The sequence below is a fragment of the Neophocaena asiaeorientalis genome, unplaced genomic scaffold, assembly GCF_003031525.2.
Source record: "Neophocaena asiaeorientalis asiaeorientalis breed wild unplaced genomic scaffold, Neophocaena_asiaeorientalis_V1.1 scaffold246, whole genome shotgun sequence".
NCBI classification, from domain to species: Eukaryota; Metazoa; Chordata; class Mammalia; order Artiodactyla; family Phocoenidae; genus Neophocaena; species Neophocaena asiaeorientalis.
The window spans coordinates 70430-95643 of NW_020174551.1; the positions used below are offsets into that span (position 1 = coordinate 70430).

A 25214-nucleotide genomic window follows, 5' to 3' on the forward strand; every position below is an offset into this window, starting at 1 on the left:
TCTCTAGTTGCGGTGAGCGGGGGCTCCTCTTCGTTGCGGTGCGTGGGCTGCTCATTGCAGTGTCTTCTCCTGTTGCAGAGCACAGGCTCTAGGCGCACGGGCTTCAGTAGTTGTGGCACGTGGGCTCAGTAGTTGTGGCTCGCAGGCTCTAGAGCGCAGGCTCAGTAGTCGTGGCACATGGGCTTAGTTGCTCCGCGGCATGTGGGATCTTCCCGGACCAGAGCTCGAACCTGTGTCCCCTGCATTGGCAGGCAGATTCTTAACCGCTGTGCCACCAGGGAAGCCCTGGGTTTTTTTCAATAGTAAATACTACAGTGCTACACAATCCACATCCACAGTTGCTCGAACCTCAGGATGCAGAAGCATGGATATAGAGGAGCCAAGTGTAGGGAGGGCCGACTGTAAGTTATACTCGGAGTTTAGACTATGAGGGTCAGCACCCCTAACCCCCGAGGTGTTCAAGGGTCAAGAGTCAATAGATCTTGGCCTGAGCACCCTTCAGATTAAGCATCAGATTCCTGTCTTATAGGTTTTCTTGTCTTTTGAAGGTGCTTGAAAAACAGAGAGGATGTGAAGATCTGTCTCTGGTAAAACAAAAACAAAAATGAAGACATACTCAGCCAGAAATCTGAGTTCTCTGAGACTCAAGAACATGGAGACAAACAATCATACAGGAAAAAATATATTGCTGAAAAGAGTACAATTACCACAGAACTCAGTGTAACAAACTTGCATATAAAGGACACACAGGGATTTTGAAAATGCTGCATATCTCTTAAAAGTCATCTATATAGGTAATACTGATAAACATTTTGCATTCAGATGTCAGAGTTAACTGATTTAAAAGTTGATTTACTATTAAATTCTCAGAGCTGTGCAACTAGTTGTGTTTTTTTAGTTTGGGATCTCTATTTTTCCCAACATGATGTTTCTGCATTCATCTATTCTTAAGTTGAAGACTACATAATTTACTTCTTATAAATAAGTCTTAAATGTGAACCAAGAAATGTAATCAAGCAGTAAAACATTCTCTGAATGTATACCATGATCTCAATTCTTCTATTTTCCTCCCAAGAGTGGAAAATAGACTTCTACATAAGAAAGCTAAAAGATATTAATAGTTTTAAAGTTTTAACAATATCAGGATACAGTCCAAAGAGTAAATCAAGTGCATAATTACATTTTAATTAATCAAATCTAGGATTGTCTACTGAATTGCAATTTATTAAATCTATTGTGTCCTCTTAAATAAAACTTCTAAACAGTTAATCAACAATGAATCATCGTGTAGCTATGTAACTTTTCTTTTAAGCTATGCACTTAAAAAAAAATACCAATTACCAATTTTAAGTGCTGCTACCTACAGCAACTTTAACAGGTATTTTCATTTATTCTTTTCATGTAATTATTTTACTGTGCTTTGCATCTCCAGGCAGTTTTCCCATACTTGGGTAAAATGTTTAGCAGGTTATAAACTTAGTAACTTATAAAGAGGATAAAATAAAATTTTCTTGAGTGGAAAAAAAAGAAACTTAGAAGTGTCAGAAACCTATAACAGGGCTTCCCTCGTGGTGCAGTGGCTGAGAGTCTGCCTGCCGATGCAGGGGACACCGGTTCGTGCCCCGGTCTGGGAAGATCCCACATGCCGCGGAGCGGCTAGGCCCGTGAGCCATGGCCGCTGAGCCTGCACGTCCGGAGCTTGTGCTCCGCAATGGGAGAGGCCACAACAGTGAGAGGCCCGTGTACCACAAAAAAAAAAAAAGAAAAACACCTATAACAATAGTGTAAGAAAGGCTAAAACTCTCAGTGAGCTGAGGCTTATAATGAAATACTAAGATAAATAAAAAAGCTCTTGTTTGGAGCAAGAATAATAAAACCAATTCTGAGGTGGATGGTTCAATCTAACAGAAGACAAAGTGAACTCCCCAATTCATTTGTTTCTTTGTTTTCTATTAAGAAAAATAATCCCAAAACTAAAAGGAAAAAAATATGAGTAAAACAGAAATGGGCTTAATTTAAATGAGGCAAGGTAACAGTAAGAGAGTACCTGACAGCTTTAAGTGAGGGCAGGTGTCCTGGCCTCAACCAACCACATCCCACATCCCAAAAGAACTTCCTGACGTACCAAAAGCACTTTTAAAAGCAATCTCAACAAAATGTATTATTTGTGATGGAGGACACAAGATATGAAAGATCTGAAACCCACATTAGGCAAACTGACTAAAGAAATAATGTTTCACACCAAAAAGAGGAGACAGGAGAATAGACATTATGTCTCAGCTTTTTCAAATGGTAATCCTAATGTAAAATATTTATTCTATTGGCTTCATGCATTATAGAAACGCCATAGAAACCCCAGTATTTCAGTTGCTTTGTAGTCCAGTGTACATAGACACAATTATAATTCTAACTGTAATTACAATTCTAATTGTATTAGAAACAATTCTAATACAAAATGGTTAGAGTAGTTAGATACGTTTGTGGTATTTTAGGAGGATAGTACAGAAATATCAAACCATGCTATCTATAGATGTATCTAATTCCTAAGGTGAGGCTTCCTAGGTGGGGTGACACTGGGTCAGTCTCACAGGATGAAAAGGAGTAAGCCAGATGAAAGGGAATAGAGGAGATGGGGTGGGAATAGGAAGGAGGACCTTTAGGAAAAGAGGGCAGTGTAGGCAAAAACACACCACCGTGTCTGTAGAGGATCTAGAAGCAGTTCTATGTGGCTAGATGCTACAGTATGTGGCAGGGAGCAGCAAAAGGGGAATTTTAGGGTCAGATCAGAAGGTTGGTCATATAACCAGGAAGCAACTGCTTTCTTGATAAACTCTGAATGCCCTGAACTAAAACTTTCTGGATCTGGAAAGCTGAGAAGAGCCCCTAAACTAGGCTGTCACCCTTTGTGGCCCCCCCGGTTGTCAATTATCCTCTTTTCTCTTGCTCAAATTTCTAGCTTTGACTCAGTCTAATTCACCTGTTTTAAAAAACAGTTCTATGGGAATTCCTTGGCGGTCCAGTGGTTAGGACTCCACACTTCCACTGCAGGAGGCATAGGTTCAATCCCTGGTCATGGAACTAAGATCCTGCAACCTGCACGGAGCGACCAAAACAAACAGATCTAAAATTTTAGTATTACAAGGTTGTTGCTACATCTTTCACAAAGTCATGCAGGATAAAACAGCTCTCTGACTCAAGTCAAAGACAAGGGTTTACTTGCTGGCTATGCTGCTTTCTAGTGTGTGCAAGTTACTTAACATCCCTAAACCTGTTTCCTAAGGTCTTAGTCAATGTGCTGAAGGACTGGATCAAAAAGGCCTCATTGCACCAACACAGATACACCAATATCAACTAGTGCTTCCTCCTCAGAGATCTGAGTCCTAGTTCGTGGGGTTTGGGAGTAGCGAGTGTGTCTCCTTTATGCTTCTTAGGCACTGGCACCAGCCAAGCAGTGCCTTCCCCCTTAGAGATTGGGGTTCCTGCATTTTGGTACCCCTCCACCAAGTTTCTAAGTTCTAATAACACCAACTTCTTCCTTGTTCCCCCAGCCCTAGAGCAGCAAAGAGTCAGGCCTGCCTGCTATCCTTTGAAAGACCTGCCTACAAGGCTGGTCCTTCACTGGCATTTGGGAACTTGGATTTCAGGTGAGTTTCCAACATTCCCAGAAATGATCAGGCTGTCTCACTGTGCCTAAACTGTGCAAGCAATATGGCTTATGCCAAACAACAGCTTTCCTTGGAGAGTCTGAAATTTAGCACCCAGGTAGAGGGTACCTATGTGATCAGCCCCCAGTAAAAACCCTGGTACTGCACTGAGTCTCTTTTTATTTTTTAATCTAAGATGGTCTTTTTTTTTTTTTGGCTGCACTCAGTCTTCGTTGCTTGTGTGCAGGCTTTCTCTAGTTGCAGTGAACAGGGGCTACTCTTCATGGCGGTGTGCTGGCTTATTGTGGTGGCTTCTCTTGCTGCACAGCACGGGCTCTAGGCGCACGGGCTTCAGTAGTTGTGGCACACTGGCTCTAGAGCACAGGCACAGTAGTCGTGGCGCACGGACTTAGCTGCTCCATGGCATGTGGGATCTTCTGGACCAGGGATCGAACCCGTGTCCCCTGCGTTAGCAGGCAGATTCTTAACCACTGTGCCACCAGGGACGTCCCTGCACAGAATCTCTTGATTCTCAGCTTCTCTGGCTGGCAACATTTCACACATGTTGTCAGAATTTGTGTCAGAAGACTTAAGCATGTCACCTTAGTTCTCCAATCACTATTTAACAATGTCTTTATATTAAATTTTGTTTAAAATAACTGGTATAATTTCCCTGATTGGTCCCTAACTGACACAGCCAATCAGTAAGGACAAACTGTCTAGTTAATACCCTTTGATAGCTGATTCTTATTAGAAACTAACATCTGTAATTACAATAATCTCTCGTAATTCAGTTCCTGATTCAGTCAAGGAAGGTGTTCTTTCAACCAAACACTTCACAAAGATAATCCCTGTAAGAGATCGTTGAGCATGCTGGGAAGATTATTCTATTGATCAAAAAGGTGCCAGTAATGAGATTATGTTAACTTTGAAAGCTTGCTTTATTTCAGGAGAGAAATATAAGTGATGTTTAAAGGTCTAATTCTGTGGTTAAAATTCATCCTATACTTGTTTTTACCAGAGGCTTGATTAAAAGCTGTATTAATACAAAGTCATAGCCATCTCTATTTACCTGAAGACTTTCTGGTTCTGTTCAGTCTGTATTCAGGGTTCCGAAGTGAGCAAAAGGTCAAAGCATATTTCTACGTGGAAGTCAATCAGGAAAATTTCATTTGTAAAGATCACATGAAAGGCAGAAATTAAATATACACATTATATATATGTGTATATATACACATAGATAGAAGAAATATATATATAGATTTCAAACATCCACAAAAATAAGATACAATACTATTATAAACTCCCAATTATCCATATCCAGTTCAGTAATTATCAACAAATGATCAATTTTGTTTCATACACTCTATTCCTCTACCCCCACTGGATCATTTTAAAGTAAATCACAAACATATTTCACCTGTAATCTTCAGTACAAATCTTTACTGAAGTAAAGATTTCAGTTGAATTTCCCAGTCTTGTATATGTCTTTTAATATTTGGTTTGTTCAAAACAAAATCTAAACAATGCCTCCTAAATCTTATAAATCTACAACAATCCCCCCCACCCCCAATCCTCCTTCTCTACTTGACATTTATTTGTTGAAGAAATTGGATCATTTGTCCTACAGAATTTCCCATATTCTGTATTTGGCAGATTATATCCCCTTGGTGTCATTTAACATGCTCTTCTATCTCCTGTTTAAACTGGCATACCTAAAAGCTTGACTAGATTCAGATTCAATTATTTTGGCAAGAATATTTAATAGGTGGCATTGTGTCAGATATATTTTTGGAGCATAACTGGTCTGGACTCTAAGGTACTGCTTCCCACAGGTCTCTGCTGAATTTTAATTTACTACCAATCTTTTCCTATTGTATAAACAGATTTTTAGCCCACAATTTATGGAAGCACTGTCATCTACTAAAACTGAACCAGAATTTCTTATCACTTTTAAGCTTCTGACATATTACTCTTTGCTGAGAAGTCCAGTGAGTACCATACATTGTCATCTACTGCAAAGATGCCTTTATCTGCCTTAAAAATTTTTCTTTTAGTGGGGGGGAACTATTCAATTGGGTGACCCAATTCAGTAGATATTTTCTTATGTCTTGGAAGAGTTCAATAAGAAAATGTTTGGTAAATTTAATAAAAGAAGGCCTTCTATTAAGTTCACAAGTACATCATGTATTGTATTGAAAAATATGTTTAACAGGCTTTCTAGTTAACAATACCAATAGTTTGAAATAGAACTTCGTAGTTTGTGGAAGTGTAATGCCTATATTTTGTAGGCAACTTGTAACCACTGTGATGTTGAGTGGGGGAGTAATATAGTAAAAATGTGTTTTAAAGGAAGATATTACTGGTAATATTTAAGCTTTAAGGCAAGAAAAGCAGGGATTGTGTATTTGAAGGTAATCTGATATAGAATTGTCTGGATGCAGCTACAGAACGACCTCAATCAACAAGTACATCCTGTGTTGTATTAAAAAGTGCTTTACAGGGTTTCCCTGGTGGTGCAGTGGTTAAGAATCCACCTGCCAATGCAGGGGACACGGGTTCGAGCCCTGGTCCGGGAGGATCCCACATGCCATGAAGCAACTAAGCCCACGTGCCACAACTACTGAAGCCCGCCCGCCTAGAGCCCGTGCTCCGCAACAAGCCCATGCACCACAACGGAGAGTAGCCCCTGCTCTCTGCAACTAGAGAAAGCCCGCGCGCAGCAACGAAGACCCAAGGCAGCCAAAAATAAATAAATAAATACATAACTGTATTTTAAAAAAAAAAGTGCTTGACGTTCTTTGTAGCTGGTGGTTTCAACTCACTCCACAAAGCATCTAGTAAGGGATGACTGCAATGAACAAAGCAAGAGTAGAAAATAATAATCATACATACACACAGAAGCTAGAATATTTATGTAAATGTAAATCAGATCAAGTCACCTCAATGACTTCCCTTCACACATAGAGTAAAATCCAAAGTTGGTACCACGGCCTCCCAAGTACTTATGAAAAAGCCCTCACTACCTCTGATCTCATTTCCTACCACTCTCTTCACTCACTGTGATCCAAAGGCCTTGCTCCTCCTAAAACAAGGCAAGAATGTTTCTGTCTGGGGCCTTTGCACTTGCTGTTCCCTCCACCTGAAGATACTTTCCCCCTCAAACAGTCATATCGTTCACCTCCTCACTTCATTTAGGCCTCTGTTCATTATCACTTCCTCAGAGGCCCATCTGACCACCTTGTATAAAACAGCACCCCACCTTACCCCTCTCCATCTCCTTTCCCTGCTTTACTTTTTTCTACAGCATACAATTATCTGACATTGTATTATATTAATTGATTTCCCCCACTCTAGAATATAAGCTCTATGATAGTAAAGACTTTTGGTCACTTATCCAGCACCTAAAACAGCGAACAGTGAGTGCTCCATAAATATTTGTTGACTACATTTAAGCAGCAGAATGCAGAAAGCAGTATTGCTATTCTCACTTTACGGTTTACAGGAAACTATGACATATAAAGATTAAATAAGTACCTGGGAACAAACAAAGGGAAAAAAAAGGTCAAGACTTGATGAATGATTCCTGAAATGGGTAAATCGAAGCAAAGTCTGGTTTGTATGGAGAAAGGGAAACCCAAACCATACACGGACACCAATTAAAATGTTGGCCACACAGGAAGAAGGCAAATAGAACCGAGTCTCTTCCCTAAGGCCGTGACCATATGGTGCCCTCACAACAACCTCACAGGGTAAGCACGTCAGGTAGTCATTAACAGCAAGACTGACGGCTAGACTTCGCAGCCGGCAAGCATGGCGAGTCCCGCCCAGCACTCACCGGTTTGGACAGTTACATAATCAACAGCCAGAACCTCGGGCTTCCTCCCGCCCCGGGGCTGGCATCACGGGGCAGGCCTCGCGACCGGAAGCCGCATCCAAGAGAACCGCGGCAGTTGGCGAATCCGGGGAAGAGTTCCAGCGCGGGAGGTGAGGTGAGAGGTCACGGTGGTTCTTACGTAAGGGGCCAGAGCGCGCGGCGGGAACTGGAGACCCGCCGGCGGAGAGGGGTGCGTCTAAGCGGCCCTGCGCTCCCTTTGATTGGCCGGCAGGATGACGAACGCATTTACAGTCGGCCCTGCGGTAGTGGGAGCGTGCGTCAGCTTTGCACAATCGGGGAAAGAGAAGGGGCGTGTCTGACCGCTCAGGGGGCCCGCCGATTGGCTGGATGGCGGCGGCGCCGGGTGGCCAGGGCCGCCGGAGGAGGGCGGTGCCGTGGGCCTGGTCCCGGCTTACTGGAGACCGGTGTTAGTCAGATGATAATGGCAGCTCGGACCGGTCAGAGGGCCCTAAAAAAGGTGATCTCGCGATGCCGTCCGAAGTCGGCGGCAGCGGCCGGAGCCCCGGTTCCTGCGCAGGGGCCTGCGCGGAACGTCAGGTAATGAACAACTGGGGCGCAGCGGCGAGGGTAGTTTTCAGCCCAGGCCTGCTGAGCAAGGGGACTGGGGGCATTTGGGGTGAGGCAGGCGGACCGGATGCGTTTCCGCGTCTCTGGAGAGAAAGGGTCTCCTGCCTTCTCAGGGCCGCGCGTTTCCCCCCACCCCCTTGGCCGGAGGCTCGCCGGCCTGTCACGGGCTCCCAGTCTTGTGTTTGTGATTCGCTGCCCTCGCGAGAGGCGGTGAATCATCCGCTGAGCGACTTTGAAGCAGCTGATAAAGCAACTCGGTGGGGGTGCCTTTGGCTCTTCCGGCCTCCTCCCCATGGCCTACGGCTGCTGCTCTCGGAAAGTGATAACTTGGCGGCGCAGGATTTGCGGATTGATGGGCGTGTGGGAGTTTGTGGCCTGGCAGTAAGGCCCCCTTTGTTCCCCCAGCGTATCCGATGGCCAGACGTGCTTTCCCAGTTTCTGGTAGCGGTCTTTGCCCCCGCCCTTTGGTGCTTGCTAAACTAAACCGAAGCCGGGGACTTGGATTTTTTTCCATGCCATTGTAACTTAGAAGTCCTGTAACCTTGAACCAGAGTCTGCCTTCGATTTTCCTGGTTGGTTCTTTTTCGGTAGGTGATGGAGGTGGAGACACGAAAGATTCCATACTTCTATCACTTAGTCTCCTTTTATTACTGCCATTTTAATAAACTATGCTCGAAAATTAAAGTTAACGTTTAAAATTAATTTAGTTGTAAACTACGGGGTGGAGGGAGAAAGCACAAATCTGGTTGAGCTCCAGGACATTTAGATTCAGTGAAGAATTTTTTTAAATACCAACAACCCAACCAACTCCAAATCCTTTTAGACATTTATTGGTTGAAAAAGTTTTAAGCAGAACATACTGTATCATGCTTTAGATCTGCTTGTATTATTCTTATAAAATGCTGGCTTGCAAATAAACAAAACTAAAAATTGCTTTAGTGATCAAATTAAGGCTTAAATTCCAGGATAAAATATTTACTGTTTATGATAATGAAGAGGGAGAGAGTTTACGAGTTCATTGCAAGGCTGAAGCATTAACATAGATTCTGGGCTTTATTGTAGTAGAGTATTTGGGATGTAGTATTGGAAGATTAGTGACCAAAAAACTGTCCTTCATCTGGTCCAGTTTTTATTTCATGGTTTAACCATATATACGATTGTATGGTTCTTGTATTGCAGTTGAAGACATATTGTTCTTGATAATATGTGAAAATAGATGGGCAGTCCAGGGCATTGTAACCATAGTATGCAGACCGATCAGAAAACGCCTGTTAACTTGCTTTAAACACAGGCATTTCCCTTATGATTGTACTCAGATTGTGTGTTTCTTTTTCGGGGGATAGGGGGACCGTATTACATGAACCTGGTACAAAATTCAAAACCATATACAGTGAAAAGTAAGTTTCCAAAACACCCAGTTTATCTCTTCAGAAGCAAGGGTCTTTTTTTTTTTTTTAATAAATGTTTATCTCAGATGCTGCTTTTTCTGGTCTGATTTATCAGAAAATTGTTCATAATTGTGCATAGTATCTGCCACGTAAGTGGCTTCCAATAATAGATAAGAAGGTATCTATACGAAAAGTAAGCGAAATAGAGAAAACTGTTAAAACAGTTAAAGACATCTAAAGAATGTCTTAGAAGGGAAATGGGTGATTAGGCATTTTGAACACCAAGCTTGGTTTTTATAATCTGTGTGGCTACCAGAGATTCTAAATTATATTTTGTGTCCTTTTTTTTTTAAGGGGGAACCTAAATTAACTGCCTAATTATTATTATTAATTTTTAAATTTTATTTATTTTTGGCTGTGTTGCGTCTTCATTGCTGCGCGCGGGCTTTCTCTAGTTGCGGCGAGCGGGGGCTACTCATCGTTGTGGTGTGTGGGCTTCTCCTTGTGGTGGCTTCTCTTGTTGTGGAGCACGGGCTCTAGGCGTGCGGACTTCAGTAGTTGTGGCACATGGGCTCAGTAGTTGTGGCAGTCGGGCTGTAGAGCGCAGGCTCAGTAGTTGTGGCGCACAGGCTTAGTTGCTCCACGGCATAGCCTACCTATTTTATTTCCACTGTTTTGCTTCATTCAGCAGAATAACTGTCAGTCACTTTTATTGGCATAATTCCACTTTAAAGCAAACTTTATAGCTTTACTCAAAAAAATTACAGTAGGCTTTTAAAAATATTATCACTGCCTTTAAAATTCACATAACATCATATTTTTAAAGATCTTTAGGAACACATGACACGCTTATTCTCTCTAGGAGATGAATCTATCTTAAAAGAGACTTAAGTTCATTCATACAGTTCATATGCTTGATTCTTTTCCATAGTCATGAAGCATTTAGCTTAACTATTTTCATTGACCTTTCTTTCATTACCTTTGGAATGAGTCTACCCAATTTTTATAAACAGCTTTAATTGTTCAAAAGTTTTTTCTTGTATTTTTGGAGCCATAGTCTCAAGTATCACCTCTTATCTTCTGGCTGAATATCGCCAATTTCTTCAATCATTCTTTAACTCGATTTTCTCTTCCAGCCAAACTGTAGGGTCTCAGTGTCCTTAAAGAAATTTTATTTATATGTAAATCATATCTTATATAAATCAAATTTCATATATGATAAATGAGATTTCACCAGGCCACTCCATTACACTTTTAAAAAGTAACATGAAGATGCAATTTAATGAAATGTTGCTCTCTTACTTGGAACACTTCAAGAACATCTCATTGAGAATAAATTCCAAATTGCTTTATCCTCACCAATAATCCCCAGTATGATCCAGCTCCAACCTGTCTCTCTAACATTATTTCATGGTGCTCTCCCCCGGCTTGCTATAGTGCTGTTACACTGTTAGTCTTTTTTAGTGTCTGGATGCTGCCACGCTCTTCCCCTAGTACCTGAAATGCTCTGTATCTACCTCTCCTCCCACGTACATACACACATGTATGTGTGAGAGAGATTTTATATATATGTGCACACGTATTTATTATGTACATACATATCTATTAGCATGGCTAATGACTCCTTATCCATTATTTCTCAGATGAAATACAACCTCAGAGGACTTCCTGGACCACCCTGTCTAAAGAAGGTCCTAATTACATCTCCCCACACCCATTTCTATTTTAGTGATTTTTTTTTGAATCCCCAACTAGAATGTAATCTTCATGTTTGTTTTATTCACCATTATATCCCTAGTGCCTAGCTCAGAATAGGCGCTCAATAAGTATGTGAACTAATAATGCACGAATAGTAGTGTAAAACAGTTATGCAATAATCTTATTAGAATAAAGGCTGAAAACATTTAGGTGAACAGAAGCATATCAGGCATCTGTATTACAAAGCACCCAAACAGTTAACATGCTAGTTACCTTGACATATGTTTTCACATATACACATGGAAATGGAGATTGGAAGGTAAAAGATAACTGAGCAGCAGGTCTGACAGGGCCACCAGATATCCAGTGGGAGAGCAAGACCTAATTTCAAATCTCATAGAGTAGATCAGAAATTAAGGAAACCCCTGTGGATCCAGCTGGGAAAACAAGCTGAGTAGATGAGTTGAAAAATGGATGATGAATATCCTAGAAAGCCTAGGGTAAGAATACGTTGTAAAACATGACTGCAGACTAAAAGCCAACTTCTGGGAGAGATACCTTTTCTGTTAGAAGCTTCTAACCATAACTGTAAGATGGTATTTTTAGTTTCTTTTTTTTAAATAAAATTTATTTATTTTATTTATTTTTGGCTGCGTTGGGTCTTAGTTGCAGCGCGTGGGCTTCCTCTAGTTGCAGCAAGAGGGGGCTACTCTTCGTTGAGGTGTGTGGACTTCTCATGGCGGTGGCTTCTCTTGTTGTGGAGCACAGGCTCTAGGCGCATGGGCTTCAGTAGTTGTGGCATGTGGGCTCAGTAGTTGTAGCTCACGGGCTCTAGAGTGCAGGCTCAGTAGTTGTGGTGCACAGACTTAGTTGCTTCACAGCATGTGGGATCTTCCCAGACCAGGGCTTAAACCCATGTCCCCTGCATTGGCAGGCAGATTCTTTTTTTATTAACATCTTCATTGGAGTATAATTGCTTTACAATGGTGTGTTAGTTTCTGCTGTATAACAGTGAATCAGCTATATGTATACATATGTCCCCATATCCCCTCCCTCTTGTATCTCCCTCCCTCCCACACTCCCTATCCCACCCTTCTAGCTGGTCACAAAGCACTGAGCTGATCTCCCTGTGCTATGCGGCTGCTTCTCACTAGCTATCTATTTTACATTTGGTACTGTATATATATGTCTGTGCCACTCTCTCACTTCGACCCAGCTTACCCTCCCCCTTCCCCCTGTCCTCAAGTCCATTCTCTACTGCGTCTTTATTCCTGTCCTGCCCCTAGGTTCTTCAGAACTTTTTTTTTTTTTTAGATTCCATATATATGGCAGGCAGATTCTTAACCACTGCGCCACCAGGGAAGTCCCTTTTTAGTTTCTTTATGGTGCTTTAGAAGCTTTCGTGTGTGTGTGTGTGTGTGTGTGTGTGTGTGTGTGTGTATTTTTTCAGGACTATTCTAAGGTTGCACAGTCTTCTAAAGTATGATTGTTATTTTACAATCTCTATAGTTTGTGTTTTCTCTTAATTGTCAGTGTTACTCAATCAGGTACTTTTTGTCTTTTTAGATATTTAGCTTCCTGTGGTATACTGATGAGCAGAACTCTTCCACTACATACCTCAGTTTTGCCTAAGGAGATATATGCAAGAACTTTCTTCAGAATTGCTGCACCATTAATAAACAAAAGAAAAGAATATTCAGAGAGGAGAATTATAGGGTTTGTATAAAATAATAGTTGTACTAAAAGAGCATGTTCACAATTTTCTATGGAACATCATGCCTCTTTTTTTCTAGATTCTCTTCTTACAGACTAAGCTCTAATTTTCTAGCCCTTGCCGTTTTATAAATAATTGTTGAATGTAGTCATGTGGTAACTCTATAGGATAGATTTAAATCTTGACATTTAAAGGAAATAATTAGACTGTTTATGACCTGCATTTTTTGTACACTGTTCTTTTTTATAGTGGCAACATTACTGATATGTTGAGCCAGATATGTCTGTATAGCTCCCTCACATACACACATACCTAGGTAAGTACATATAAACATGCTAAGAGGCCCCTACCATCTAGAGCAGAGGTTGGCAAGCTTTTCTGTAAAGGGCCAGTTAGTAAATAGGTTTGTGGACCATACTGTCTCTGTTGCAACTACTCAACTCTGTCACTGTACCCCAAAAATAGCGATAGACGATATGTAATAAATGGGCCTGGCTGTGTTTTAATAAAATTTTATTTACAGAGCCATGCAGCAGGCCAGGTTTGGCCCCTCCTCTAGGGGTATATACAGCAGAGTATAGAGAGTCTGCAGATCTGCTAAACCAGAAATCAAGCAGTCCTTCATATGGGAATTTCTACAAGGGGGTCTTAATTCCCAACAGGCCATTAAATATTACATGAATTCTTCTAAAAGTACTTTTCATTCATTTTATTTAGTTGCTTTTTCCCTTCTAATTTTTCTGCAGTAAAGAACTTTGGGCATACTCATAACTTTTGTCACATAATTGACCGTTATTAGTGGATAGTCACTGTATTAGTTAAGGTAATGCTAGCAACCATACAGGTAAAACCCAAAAGTTTATTTCTTTCTCATGTAAAGTTGAAGTGCGTATTCCCAATCTATGGGCAGCAATCCTCGAGTAGTGATTCAGGAAGCCAGGCTCCATCCAACTTGTGACTTTTGTAATTCCTTAGTCTTCAGAGTCTCTTAAAAAGATACACGTGGTTCTTAATCATATTGGTCTGGAAGTGACACCCAGTGCTTACTCTCAGATATTATTCGCAAGAACTAGTCATGTTACAGCTATGTAATTGTAGCCTCCAGGTGGCCAGCAGTTATGCCACATAAAGCAAGTGTAAATACTTGGATAGGTAGACATCTTTGCATCAGCTGGTATCTGTTGAAAAGAGACATGGCAACAAAAGGATGAGAAATCAAATAGTGAATTGGTCTGCTTTCCTTTTGAATCAGAAATATAACATCTTCCTTTTACTGTGTACTTGCCATTTGACAGGCACTGCTGGGGGCTCTATATTTATTGTTTCATTTAATTCTCACAATAGCCATGTGAACTAGGTATTATTCCCATTTTAGAGATGAGGAAACTGAAGCTCAGAGAGATTATGTTGTGTCATGACTCCTAAGCTTATTTTTCCCACCATATTTACTTATTCTTTCTTGCTTCCTTATTCTTTCTCGTGTTAAAATTCTTTTTATTACAAATTGGTCTTATCTAATGATCTCTGTCTTCCCCCATATTTGACATAAACACATAATAGCTACCATTTATTAAGTGCCTAGTAAGCATTGTGCATTATGCTAAAACTATTTCACTTAACCCTTAAAAGAACCCTGTAGGGACTTCCCTGGTGGTCCAGTGGTAAATAATCCACCTTCCAATGTAGGGGATATGGGTTCGATCCCTGGTCAGGGAACTAAGATCCTACATGTGGCAGGGCAATTAAGCCCGCCACCACAACTACTGAGCTCGCGCGCCTCAACCACAAACTACAGAGCCCACACACTCTGGAGTCCGCACCACAACTAGAGAAGAGAAAACCCATATGCCACAAGTAGAGAGAAACCCGCACGCCACAAGGGAGCACCGCAGTGAAAGATCCTGCATGCCGCAATGAAGATTGGACAGCGAAATAAATATTAAAAAAAAAAAAAAACCACCTGTACAGGTATTTTTCAATTATGAATGAAGAAAATGAAGTTGAGAGGTTAAGCAGCCTAGCCAGGGTCACATGACTTACTATGTTTTAGAGTTGATATTTGAACACAGTACTTTCTGACTACAAAGTCCATCCCCTTGACTGCTGTGCTATACTGCTTTCTTAGTCAGTGCAGACTACTTTTATGACAATTAGCTTCCAGGCTACCAGGTTTCATACTTCATGGGACTTATTTTGGCATTTATTTCCAAATGTCTGAGAACATGGGGAGGGTAGGTTTATTTCCCCCCCTCTGCTGTGGGCCTCATTTCATGATCATAAAGATTAAATATGTATAAACACTCATTCTGTCATATTCCAAAAATACCCTTTTAAACTTTAGAATGTGGTTGTTTACTATATCATTTTGAGGTGAATTATGTTTTAACAGTGTGAGTCTTTATAACCAAGAATTATATGTGTCTGGTTCTCATTCAGTTGTCTTTTACTTGTATCCACAATGTTTTTGTTGTTTGGTTTTTCATTTAAACCCTGATGGTTGTTTGTTGTATTTCTATGTATTTTGCATTTCTATGCTACTGTTTTCTACTTGTTAGTATAGGAACGATATTAATTTTTATATATTTCTCAACAGGCTACATAACTAAATTCTGAATTGATTAGCTTCTGATTTGATAGTCATATCACCTGCCAATTTATAATTTTGCCTAATTCTTTTCCACACATGTGCCTCATATTTCATGCTCTGATTTAATTATTTTGACATACTTTCAGAAAAATGTCAGATAACAATGAAGATATACAGCACCTTTGTCTTATTTCTAACTCTAATAGGAATGCTTCTGGTATTTAACTATCTATGGAGGGAATCATATAATGTTTTTGTTTTGACTAATTAATATGGTTATAATAATATAATTCTTAGTATTAAACCATCCAAACATCCTTAAATGAGTTGCATTTGATTGTTGTATTTTTTAAAAAATATATTGCTCTATTATATCTGCTGATATGTAGAAGTTTTGCCACAGGTGATGAGGGTTTATAGATTTTGGTTTTTATTGCTTTGTGAGGCTTGGGTTCGCAGATGTTATGCTGGCTCATAAAAAGAATGAGAGGTTTCCTTTTTTTGTGGTATAGAATAGATGCTTTTCTTAATTACAAAATCATCACATACTTGTATAAAAACTTAACAATTTAGAAATATGTATACTAAAAGACTTAGTCTATTTTTACTCCTACTTCTTTTTCCTGAATTAACAACTGGTAATTGTTTAATCTGTATCCTTCTAGGACTTTTTCAATGTGTTTTCATTACAGACAGTCTATTAACATAATTATTTTCAGGAAAAAAATCCCGAATGTTTAAAATTGAGGAAATATAGTATACACTTAAAATATTTCTCAAATAGATAATAGAATCATATATATCCTGTCTGCTTTAGTGTGCCTTTTTTCACATAGCAATATATTGTAAACCTCTTTGCTCTAAAGTATACGGTTGACCCTTGAAAAGTGGGGTGTTTAGGGGGTGCAGACCCCCACACAGTAAAAAAAATCTGCATACTGCTATTTCTGTCTCCAAACGAGGAATTGTTAAATGACTCACCCAAAGGCAGGAAGCTGATGAAACAGTTTGGATAAAATCAAGACTCAAAAAATAAAATCAAGACTCAAACCCTAGTTTTTTTGATTCCACATATTGTGATCTCTAATTGAACACAAACTTTCCCTCACATTTAATTTAAAGATCGGCAAAATGAAAATACAGGTACTAAATTTACTGAAAAAACTTTGTGTATAAGTGGACCCACACAATTCAAACCTGTGTTGCTCAAGGGTCAACTGTACATCTGATCTTAATCCCTTTAGATAACTGATAGAGTCCCACAGTATGAGTGTACCATAATTCATCAACCATTTATTATTAAGCAATTATTAATGTTTATCAACCAAATAAACATTTAGGTTGCTTCTAGTTTTTTTCTCTCAAAGTCTCAGTTTTTAAATGCTGGTTACTAATTAAAATTTTAAAAACCATATCTGCAAGCCAGATTCAACCTGTGGTCTGCCACATTGTAAGCTCTGCTATAGACATATGTTTAGCTCCCTTTTTTTTTTTTGCGGTACGCGGGCCTCTCACTGTTGTGGCCTCTCCCATTGTGGGGCACAGGCTCCAGACGCACAGGCTCAGCGGCCATGGCTCACGGGCCCAGCCGCTCCGCGGCATGTGGGATCTTCCCTGACCGGGGCACGAACCTGCGTCCCCTGCATTGGCAGGCAGACGCTCAACCACTGCGCCACCAAGGAAGCCCTAGCTCCCTTTTATCCTTTTATTTTCTGTGTTTTAAAGACATTCATCCCAGAGTGTGGTTCTATGAGTGTGTGCCAAATGATTTATTGCCTCATACATAGTAAACCTTATTCATATTCAACTTAAAGTGTACATATACCATATAAATAGATGCAGTTAACACCTCTCCTTTTTTTTTTAAAGATATTCTATGCAGGAAATGTATGATGTAGTATCAGGAATGGAGGATTACAAGCATTTTGTTCCTTGGTGCAAAAAATCAGATGTAATATCAAGGAGATCTGGATACTGCAAAACACGATTAGAAATTGGGTTTCCACCTGTATTGGAGCGCTATACATCAGTGGTAACCTTGGTGAAACCACATTTGGTAAAGGTAATGGTTTTGTTTTTTGTTGTTTTTAAATATTCCTCAAATATTATGTTAAATGGGTTAAAGTATAATAGCATTAAGAAGACCTCCCTAAACTAATAGGAGGAGGGAAAAAACAAACTATTATATCTCTTAAATCATGTTATTTTACACAATATTAGCATTATTCTTTCCAAATAGAAATTTAACTAGAACATGGAAATTAGAAGCTTTTTCTTTTGTCCTTCTGTTGAGGACTATTGACCCACAGGAAGGATTTGGCCGCACAAGTGAGAAATGTTTTAATACTTGCACTACTTTTTCTTAAGTTAAGGAGGGGAAAGTGGTGAGAGGATGCAGAAAGGTAGAAAAGATATAAATGTGGAGAACATAAACATTATTGAAGTCATCCTGCCATGTACCAGGTACTGAAATGCCAAGTGTTGTTGCCTGCATATATTAAGCATCTTACTCTTCTCAGAGGAGGGTACACATTTAGAAAAGGTACCCAGACTTCAACACACAAAAAGGCAGAATTCCATAGAGTAACGCCCATTTCTTTTGAATTTCTCGATGTGATGACCAAAGACTTTCAAAGCTGAATTGTGTTTTGTGCTCACAGGATTTAGTGGTGGTATCATTTCTTGGTAATTGGCCAGAGCTAAATTCCTTCGTCACCTCTTTGTCAGGCATTGAGGAGGAGCAACTCTCATACCAGAAAGAGTATACTGTCCAGTGAAGCTAAGACCTTGGAGTCCATCCTAGTCGCAATCTCAAAACTTCAACTCCACTTAAAAGACTGTGCCCCACTGTGGGACTCTGTCGTTATTACGACTGTTTTCACCTGTTTGCCTCATAGTTTTGGAGTTTTCACCTACTATGCTACACTTAAAATAGCTAACATATTGAGCTCTTTATAGTGCTTTACTTGAATTACTCTTCACAACAGCCCTTTGAGATGCAAATTTTATTCTTCATCTTATAGTTGAGTACACTAAGGCCTAGAAGAGTTAGATGAGGTTACACAGCCAAGACTCTAGTCTGTCTGACAGCAGCAAATATCTCTGTAATCTTAAAATTGAGTCCCCTGATCTCAGTCTCTTACCATTCATACTCTCATAACTTAGATCTTAACATATCCTGCATCTAACTAAAAGAACTCTAAAGTCTCATTTTCTCCTCCTGGCTTTCTTCCCTTCCCTGGCTTCCATGAATGAACCATATAGTGCTTATTCCACAGCCCTGTGCCTTTGCATATTGTTCCCTCTTTTACCTATAATGGAAATTCCTTGCCTGTTAATCTTTCAAATTCCAACCTGCTTTCTCCCTTTCCTTTCATATAGATGACTAGTTCTACCTCGGTGATTCCTCTGGGCTTTGCACGTGCTTTATTTATTTCTCTTATCACTCTGTAGTGTAATTTCTTTCTTCATTTGTATTTCTGCTTGACAAAATCGAGCTACTTGAGAGAATGGGAGATCCTCTTTTTCATCTCTGTATCCTCAGCACCAGTACTACAATGACAGGAGTCATGAGGCCTCTTTGTTTATGAAGTTCTCACTACTGTGTTCTTGGGTTATTGTAGATCCACAGATGTTCATAATAATTTCAGTAACTTTTAACACTGCCAAGGAGGGAGGAAACTATTTTTTTTAATTATAATAATATGTATTAGATAGTCATTGCTATCTCAATTTTATGAGGCTTAGGGAAATTAAGAGCCCTACACAAATTCATACTGTGTGTGTCTGATTCCAAAACTATTTTTCCATTAAAATAAGCTGTCTCACTTAGTGTGCTAGTTTATTGTTTAAAGACATATTTGAGAATAACACACAACTCTCTATGTTCAGCTTTCAATTTTCCCTGGGTTCAGGTTCTGGATTTTAATACCTGATACACATATGTGACATATAATAAAAATTATTATAACTGAGGAAGCAGCAGAAGCCATGTGACATTTTCTGTGAATTATTAGCTGCCCCAAATGTGCCTGTGACTTAACATGTCAGTGATTCTAGTCTACCTGAATCTGTAATGGCCAGAAACCTTCTTACTATGTTCAGTATCTCTGTTAGGAATGAGATCTTTGGCACTATTGTCCCTATCAAAACGTACCAATAGTCTGGGAGGATCCCACATGCCGCGGAGCAACTAGGCCTGTTAGCCACAACTGCTGAGCCTGCGCATCTGGAGCCTGTGCTCCGCAATGTGAGAGGCCCGCGCACCGCGATGAAGAGTGGCCCCCGCTTGCCACAACTAGAGAAAGCCCTCGCACAGAAACGAAGACCCAACACAGCAAAAATAAATTAATTAATTAATAAACTCCTACCCCCAACATCAAAAAAAACCAGTAAAAATCCATGGGTCCTTGAGCTGGATTATTGATATGAGTATAGCACTGCCACATTTTGTGAAAAAGTGGTCAGAGGAAGGTGCTATATTATAGTGATTATTCCCAACAGCTGTTTCTCCTTCACTATTAAATTTCCTATAAGCTGCTTATGTGGTTGTAAAGAAAGGTGGAATGCATTATCTTAAAGTTGGGTAATTTAAAAAGTTTAAAAAAATTAAAAATAAAAGTAAATAAACAGGGGCTTCCCTGGTGGTCCAATGGTTAAGACTCCAGGCTTCCACCGCAGGGGGCATGGGTTTGATCCCTGGTTGGGGAACTAAGATCTCACAAGCTGTGAGGCATGGCCAAAAACAAAAAAAGTAAATAAACGAAGTTGGATAACTGAAACAATACGGTTTTATTATAGACTTTTGATGGTTTTAAAAATTGGATGGCCATTATTGAACTATATATAAAGCCAAAGTCTTTGAAGAAAATTTTTACTTCTCCCCAGTGACTTAGCATATCAGCTATTAAAGTAGTATTTTAATGACTTATTTTATCGTGTCTAAATAAGTTTTAAAACATACACTGGTTTCCATATTAAAAATTAAAATAATATGTTCTTTTTATAAATGTGTAAATAGAGCATATCTTTTTAAACGCATTTTAGTATGGATGCAGTTTATAATGATTCTACCGTGTTACCATCTGATAATTAATTCAAAAGGGTTTAGATGAAGAGGAAGTGAGGAATAAACTGCAAATGGATTTTTAGCTCTTTAGCCCCCAGTTTGAACCATCTTTAGAGACATCCAGATATAGTCAGAGAAATAATCCTATATTCTGTGTTTAGGTAGGCTATAGCTATGGGAGAAAAAATGACTGTTTACTTGGGGGAAACAGAGTTTACCTACGCAGGTCCTTATTTTGCAATATATTTTGTAGTGTGTAGCCTCAGGAGAGGGACAGTCTAAATTCTTGAGGGGGATAACTTATCCAAAAGAAAGGGGGTAGAGGGGCTTGATCATTTATCGGTCCCAGGATTTGCCAGAATTGCTGAAAACTTAAGGCTTAATTGAGGAGGGGAGTGTAGACTGAAACAAGAATTTTAAAAAACAGCCTGCTTCTGAGGGAAGGTGATAGATATTCTTGAGGTCAATTGTCTACTAGTATAATAAGGCCCAGATGGCATCTTAGGATAGTAAATAAAGAAACTGAACTTCTTTAAAGTTTTTTTGTTTGTTTGTTTTGCGGTATGCGGGCCTCTCACTGTGTGGCCTCTCCCGTTGCGGAGCACTGGCTCCGGACATGCAGGCTCAGCGGCCATGGCTCACGGGCCCAACCGCTCCGCAGCGTGTGGGATCTTCCCAGACCGGGGCACGAACTCGTGTCCCCTGCATCGGCAGGCGGACTCTCAACCACCGCGCCACCAGGGAAGCCCTGAAACTGAACTTCATTCAAGGTCATAACATGTTCTAACAATGGACTAGTAACTATGGTTCTGGCCACCGTTTTTCACACTGCAGGAGGCAACTCTTTAATGGGTCTCAACCAACATTTTTTAATGATATAAAATGGGAAATGTCAGGATGCACTGCACATAGTATTACTGTGTATTATGTTTCAGTGTGTACACACACATGTAAAATAAACATGAGCACAGAAGAGAGGTCAGAAAGCAGTGGGTCAGGGACAAGGGTCAGGGCCACACTTTCAGGAAAACTGGAACCATAGAGGCCTCTAGAAATAAAGAATAATGAGTTAGGGAAAGACTGAATGTGATTGATAGACAATCTTTGAGTTGCAAAGAAGAATTATAGAATTGTTCTAGGGATCTGTGCCAAATGCCTTACAAATGTTAAATTTAGCCATCTCGTACTGATGGTATAAGACAGGCATTATACTCATTTTACAGATTAAGGAAATACAGTACAGGGAATTAACTTGTTCAGGATCACTTATAAGTGGCAGAGCTGGAAATAAACTTCCAGGTAGTCACTCCCTGTTTTGTTGTGGGAGGAGAACTCTAAGTAGCACAGTGGGTGACAGCAGTGGAAGAGAACAAGTGGCAATCTTGGGGATCCCAGGAGAAAGGAAAATGGCTTATATTGGCCAGAGATCACTTCCTAGTACCAAGCTAACAATGAGATGTACCAAGTGGCAATCTTGGGGATCCCAGGAGAAAGGAAAATGGCTTATATTGGCCAGAGATCACTTCCTAGTACCAAGCTAACAATGAGATGTACCAAGTGGCAATCTTGGGGATCCCAGGAGAAAGGAAAATGGCTTATATTGGCCAGAGATCACTTCCTAGTACCAAGCTAACAATGAGACCACACCTGTGGTCTGACCTATAAAAATATTTACTTCTCAAAGAAATCATCTTCAGTTGTAGATTCTGGACACAATCCAAATGGTATTTTAACTGTGGTTTTATTTTTTTCATTTTGTTCTAGGCATCCTGTACTGATGGGAAGCTCTTCAATCATTTGGAGACTGTATGGCGTTTTAGCCCAGGTCTTCCTGGCTACCCAAGAACTTGTACTTTGGATTTTTCAGTAAGTCTCTCATAAAGCCCTCTATTTGTTCCAAACATCAGGTGAAGTTGGTAAAGAAGGAGTAATCCATTTTTATTAGAACCCAGATGTCATAATTAATAACCTACGTGCATAGCAATTACTGAAAGACATTTTTTAAAAAATCTCAAATTCCTGAGTATTGAATACCTTTTTCTGCACTTTTTTTTTTTTTGCACTAATTTTATAAGAAAAAATGCTAGGGGAATTCCCTAGCAGTCCAGTAGTTAGGACTCTGTGCTTCTACTGCAGGGAACACAGGCTCGATCCCTGGTTGGGGAACTGAGATCCTTCATGCTGTGCGACGTGGCCAAAAAAAAGAAAAGAATGCTAATGACCCTTTCTCTTTTTCTATTTCATTCCTTGAAACCTTGAATAGTCATCCCTTCTCTATTTTCTAATTTTTACAAGTCCATAGATTATAAGACACACGCAACTAAGGGTTCACGTGCCACAACTAACGAGCCTGCAAGCCTCAGCTAACACCCAGCACAACCAACCAACCAAATAAATATTTTAAGAAGAAATGGTTATAATTTTGAGTAAATTACTGTATGCTATTCTCAGCTCTTAAGTTGCTTTCATTGCAAAATTGAAAATGCGACAGTTGGGGAAATTTGAATGAAACCTCTCTAGATTAGATAATAGCATTATTATCTAGTAATATTAACTCCCTCTGTTAATTTCTTGGTTTTAATTGTACTGTGATTATATAAGACATTGGAATAGGAGAATCTGGGTGATGGGTGTATGAGAAATCTTAGTACTGTTTTTGCAACTTTTTTATAAATCAAATTATTTTAAAATTAAAACATTCAGAAGTTAATGGATATTTAAGGTCCTTAAGATATTATTTCTTAAACTGGGTTGCCTTGAATTCTGTCTTGAGGGGATATAAAGTTAGTTCTAAATCATTGTCTACTTTAAGATTGAACCACCTTCACCATCTATTTTGTGGGTTAATCTCATCTTTCTGCTACTACTTCTCATGGGAATACCATATCAGAAGGATCACTTCCCTTATTTACTTTTGGGAAGTAAGGTAGCTCGAAAAGGGGCATATTAATAAGAAGGCAAAGTGATAAACATGGTATTTAGCAAAGCTTTTTTCCAGGTTTTTTTAACTTAATAAAAGCAGACTCTTTGCCCCAAAATGAGATTCATTGGCCTTGTTTACTTAAGCTTATTGTTTAGCCGTTGTTGTGCTTACTGCAGTAAACAAATCTCCCTCTTCTGAGGGATGTTAAAATCTCATCTAGATAGACCCATAGAGCTCTGCCTTAGGTACTGGGCCAAGTAACACATTTCACAGTGTGAACACCATTACCCTAAGTGGAGATTGAGTAAAAGAAAGATCTTTCTAAAATAATTATTAACATTTTCCTACAGATTTCTTTTGAATTTCGCTCACTTCTACACTCTCAGCTTGCCACATTGTTTTTCGATGAAGTTGTAAAGCAGATGGTAGCTGCCTTTGAAAGAAGAGCATGTAAGCTGTATGGTCCAGAAACAAATATACCTCGGGAATTAATGCTTCATGAAGTTCATCACACGTAAAGAGAAAAAGGAAATGGTCACCTACTTGTAACTAGTTTATTCACTTTTAGGAAGTACTTTCATCATTTGCTTTCAGAAGTCAGAAAGCAGTTGTCAAACCGGCTTTGATTATAAACCCGTACCACTGAAAATTTGCACTTGGAATATGGAACCACGTGTACATAGAATTCAATCAAGTGTAATTCAGAGTAATATGTATATTAGCATATTTACAGTAATGGGATGTCATCACTATTGCTAGAATACTGACATCACTCTTCTGAACAGAAATTGAAACTGTAAATTTAAACCTTTTAGTTATCACCTCACCTGAAAGAGGTTGGTTGAGATACTCATGCAGTGTGTATTATATTAACCATATCACTTTTAAGTTATTAAATTCAGACTATTTATAACTTATTGTCTTAGGGTCTGCCTCATGGCTTAGAATATTTGAGTAATCATCAGATGTTTAAAGTAAAAACTTTGACTTAAAAATACTGTTAATGAAGGTTCCCTGGCACTTTTCTTATTTTTAAATTGTTCTTGTGGGTAGTAGTAGATAATTCGCTGTTATACTGAGGTTAGCTTCCAGATAGTGATTTTTTTTTTTTTTTGGTGAGTGGTCCAGAGTTTTAAGCTACTTTTCTCATAGTTTGCAGCCCTCTCCTCGGTACTTCTACTGCTCTTTCAAAAATGCTGTTTGCATGTCAAATTTTGTCTACAGCAGTGGGCAGTACATGAGGATAATAAGTTGGTGTCCAATTTTGTCTACAGCAGTGGGCAGTAGATGAAGATAAGTTGGTTGAGATGTCTCCAGCACCATGCATCCTTATTTTCTATTTATTGTGTGTACTCACTTTCAGTAATGCATTTCAAACTGATATTTTTGTAAACAAATCAATGTAAGGACTGAAGTGGTAACTTAATAAAGTTAATTTGTTTATTTTTTGTACAGTTATTTTGGTTATTGAAATGTCTTAAAATACTTTCACAGAAAAAAATCTGGGCAAAATTCAGTCTTCCTTTAATCAATATTGATTTCCTTCCCTTCCTTCATTCCATACCCAACAACCCTCTGGCATTAATTACCCTTCCCTTGTTTCCTCAGATCAGCAAGGGAACTTACTAGTTCGTTCCCTACACGAATGCGTTTGCATCAATTTGTTCAGTAAATCTGTTGTGAGTAGCTGCTCTCTGCCACATGGTGGGTATACAGTGGTGAAGGAT

General features: G+C 39.5%; 2 protein-coding genes across 4 annotated transcripts in view; one reads left to right on the forward strand and one right to left on the reverse strand.

The window, feature by feature from the left end:
* The window catches only part of SF3B1 (splicing factor 3b subunit 1), a 61748-nt gene extending 54139 nt beyond the window's left edge, over window positions 1–7609 (reverse strand). Inside the window, exon 1 of the mRNA XM_024757388.1 lies at window positions 7483–7609. The gene's annotated coding sequence lies outside the window, so the exon portion shown is untranslated. The remainder of the gene's footprint in view (window positions 1–7482) is intronic.
* A 160-nt stretch (window positions 7610–7769) lies between these two features.
* Window positions 7770–24939, forward strand: COQ10B (coenzyme Q10B). 3 transcript variants are annotated; one of them, XM_024757391.1, is made up of 5 exons: window positions 7770–8079; window positions 12762–12911; window positions 17366–17558; window positions 22329–22430; window positions 23838–24939. In XM_024757391.1, the coding sequence occupies exons 1-5, from the start codon at window positions 7958–7960 to the stop codon at window positions 24003–24005; spliced, it is 735 nt and encodes a 244-aa protein (XP_024613159.1). In that variant the 5' UTR covers window positions 7770–7957; the 3' UTR covers window positions 24006–24939. The 3 variants fall into 3 exon arrangements, with proteins under 3 accessions (XP_024613159.1, XP_024613161.1, XP_024613160.1); XM_024757392.1 differs by lacking the exon at window positions 7770–8079 and adding an exon at window positions 8398–8696; XM_024757393.1 differs by lacking the exon at window positions 12762–12911.
* The last annotated feature ends 275 nt before the right edge of the window (window positions 24940–25214 follow it).

Bases quoted from the DNA above. Each gene is read 5' to 3' on its own strand.
- COQ10B (XM_024757391.1), top strand. From the start codon at position 7,958: ATGATAATGGCAGCTCGGACCGGTCAGAGGGCCCTAAAAAAGGTGATC. The intron at 17,559-22,328 runs GTAATGGTTTTG...ATTTTGTTCTAG, and splicing joins TGAAACCACATTTGGTAAAG to GCATCCTGTACTGATGGGAA. The intron at 22,431-23,837 runs GTAAGTCTCTCA...ATTTTCCTACAG, and splicing joins CTTGTACTTTGGATTTTTCA to ATTTCTTTTGAATTTCGCTC.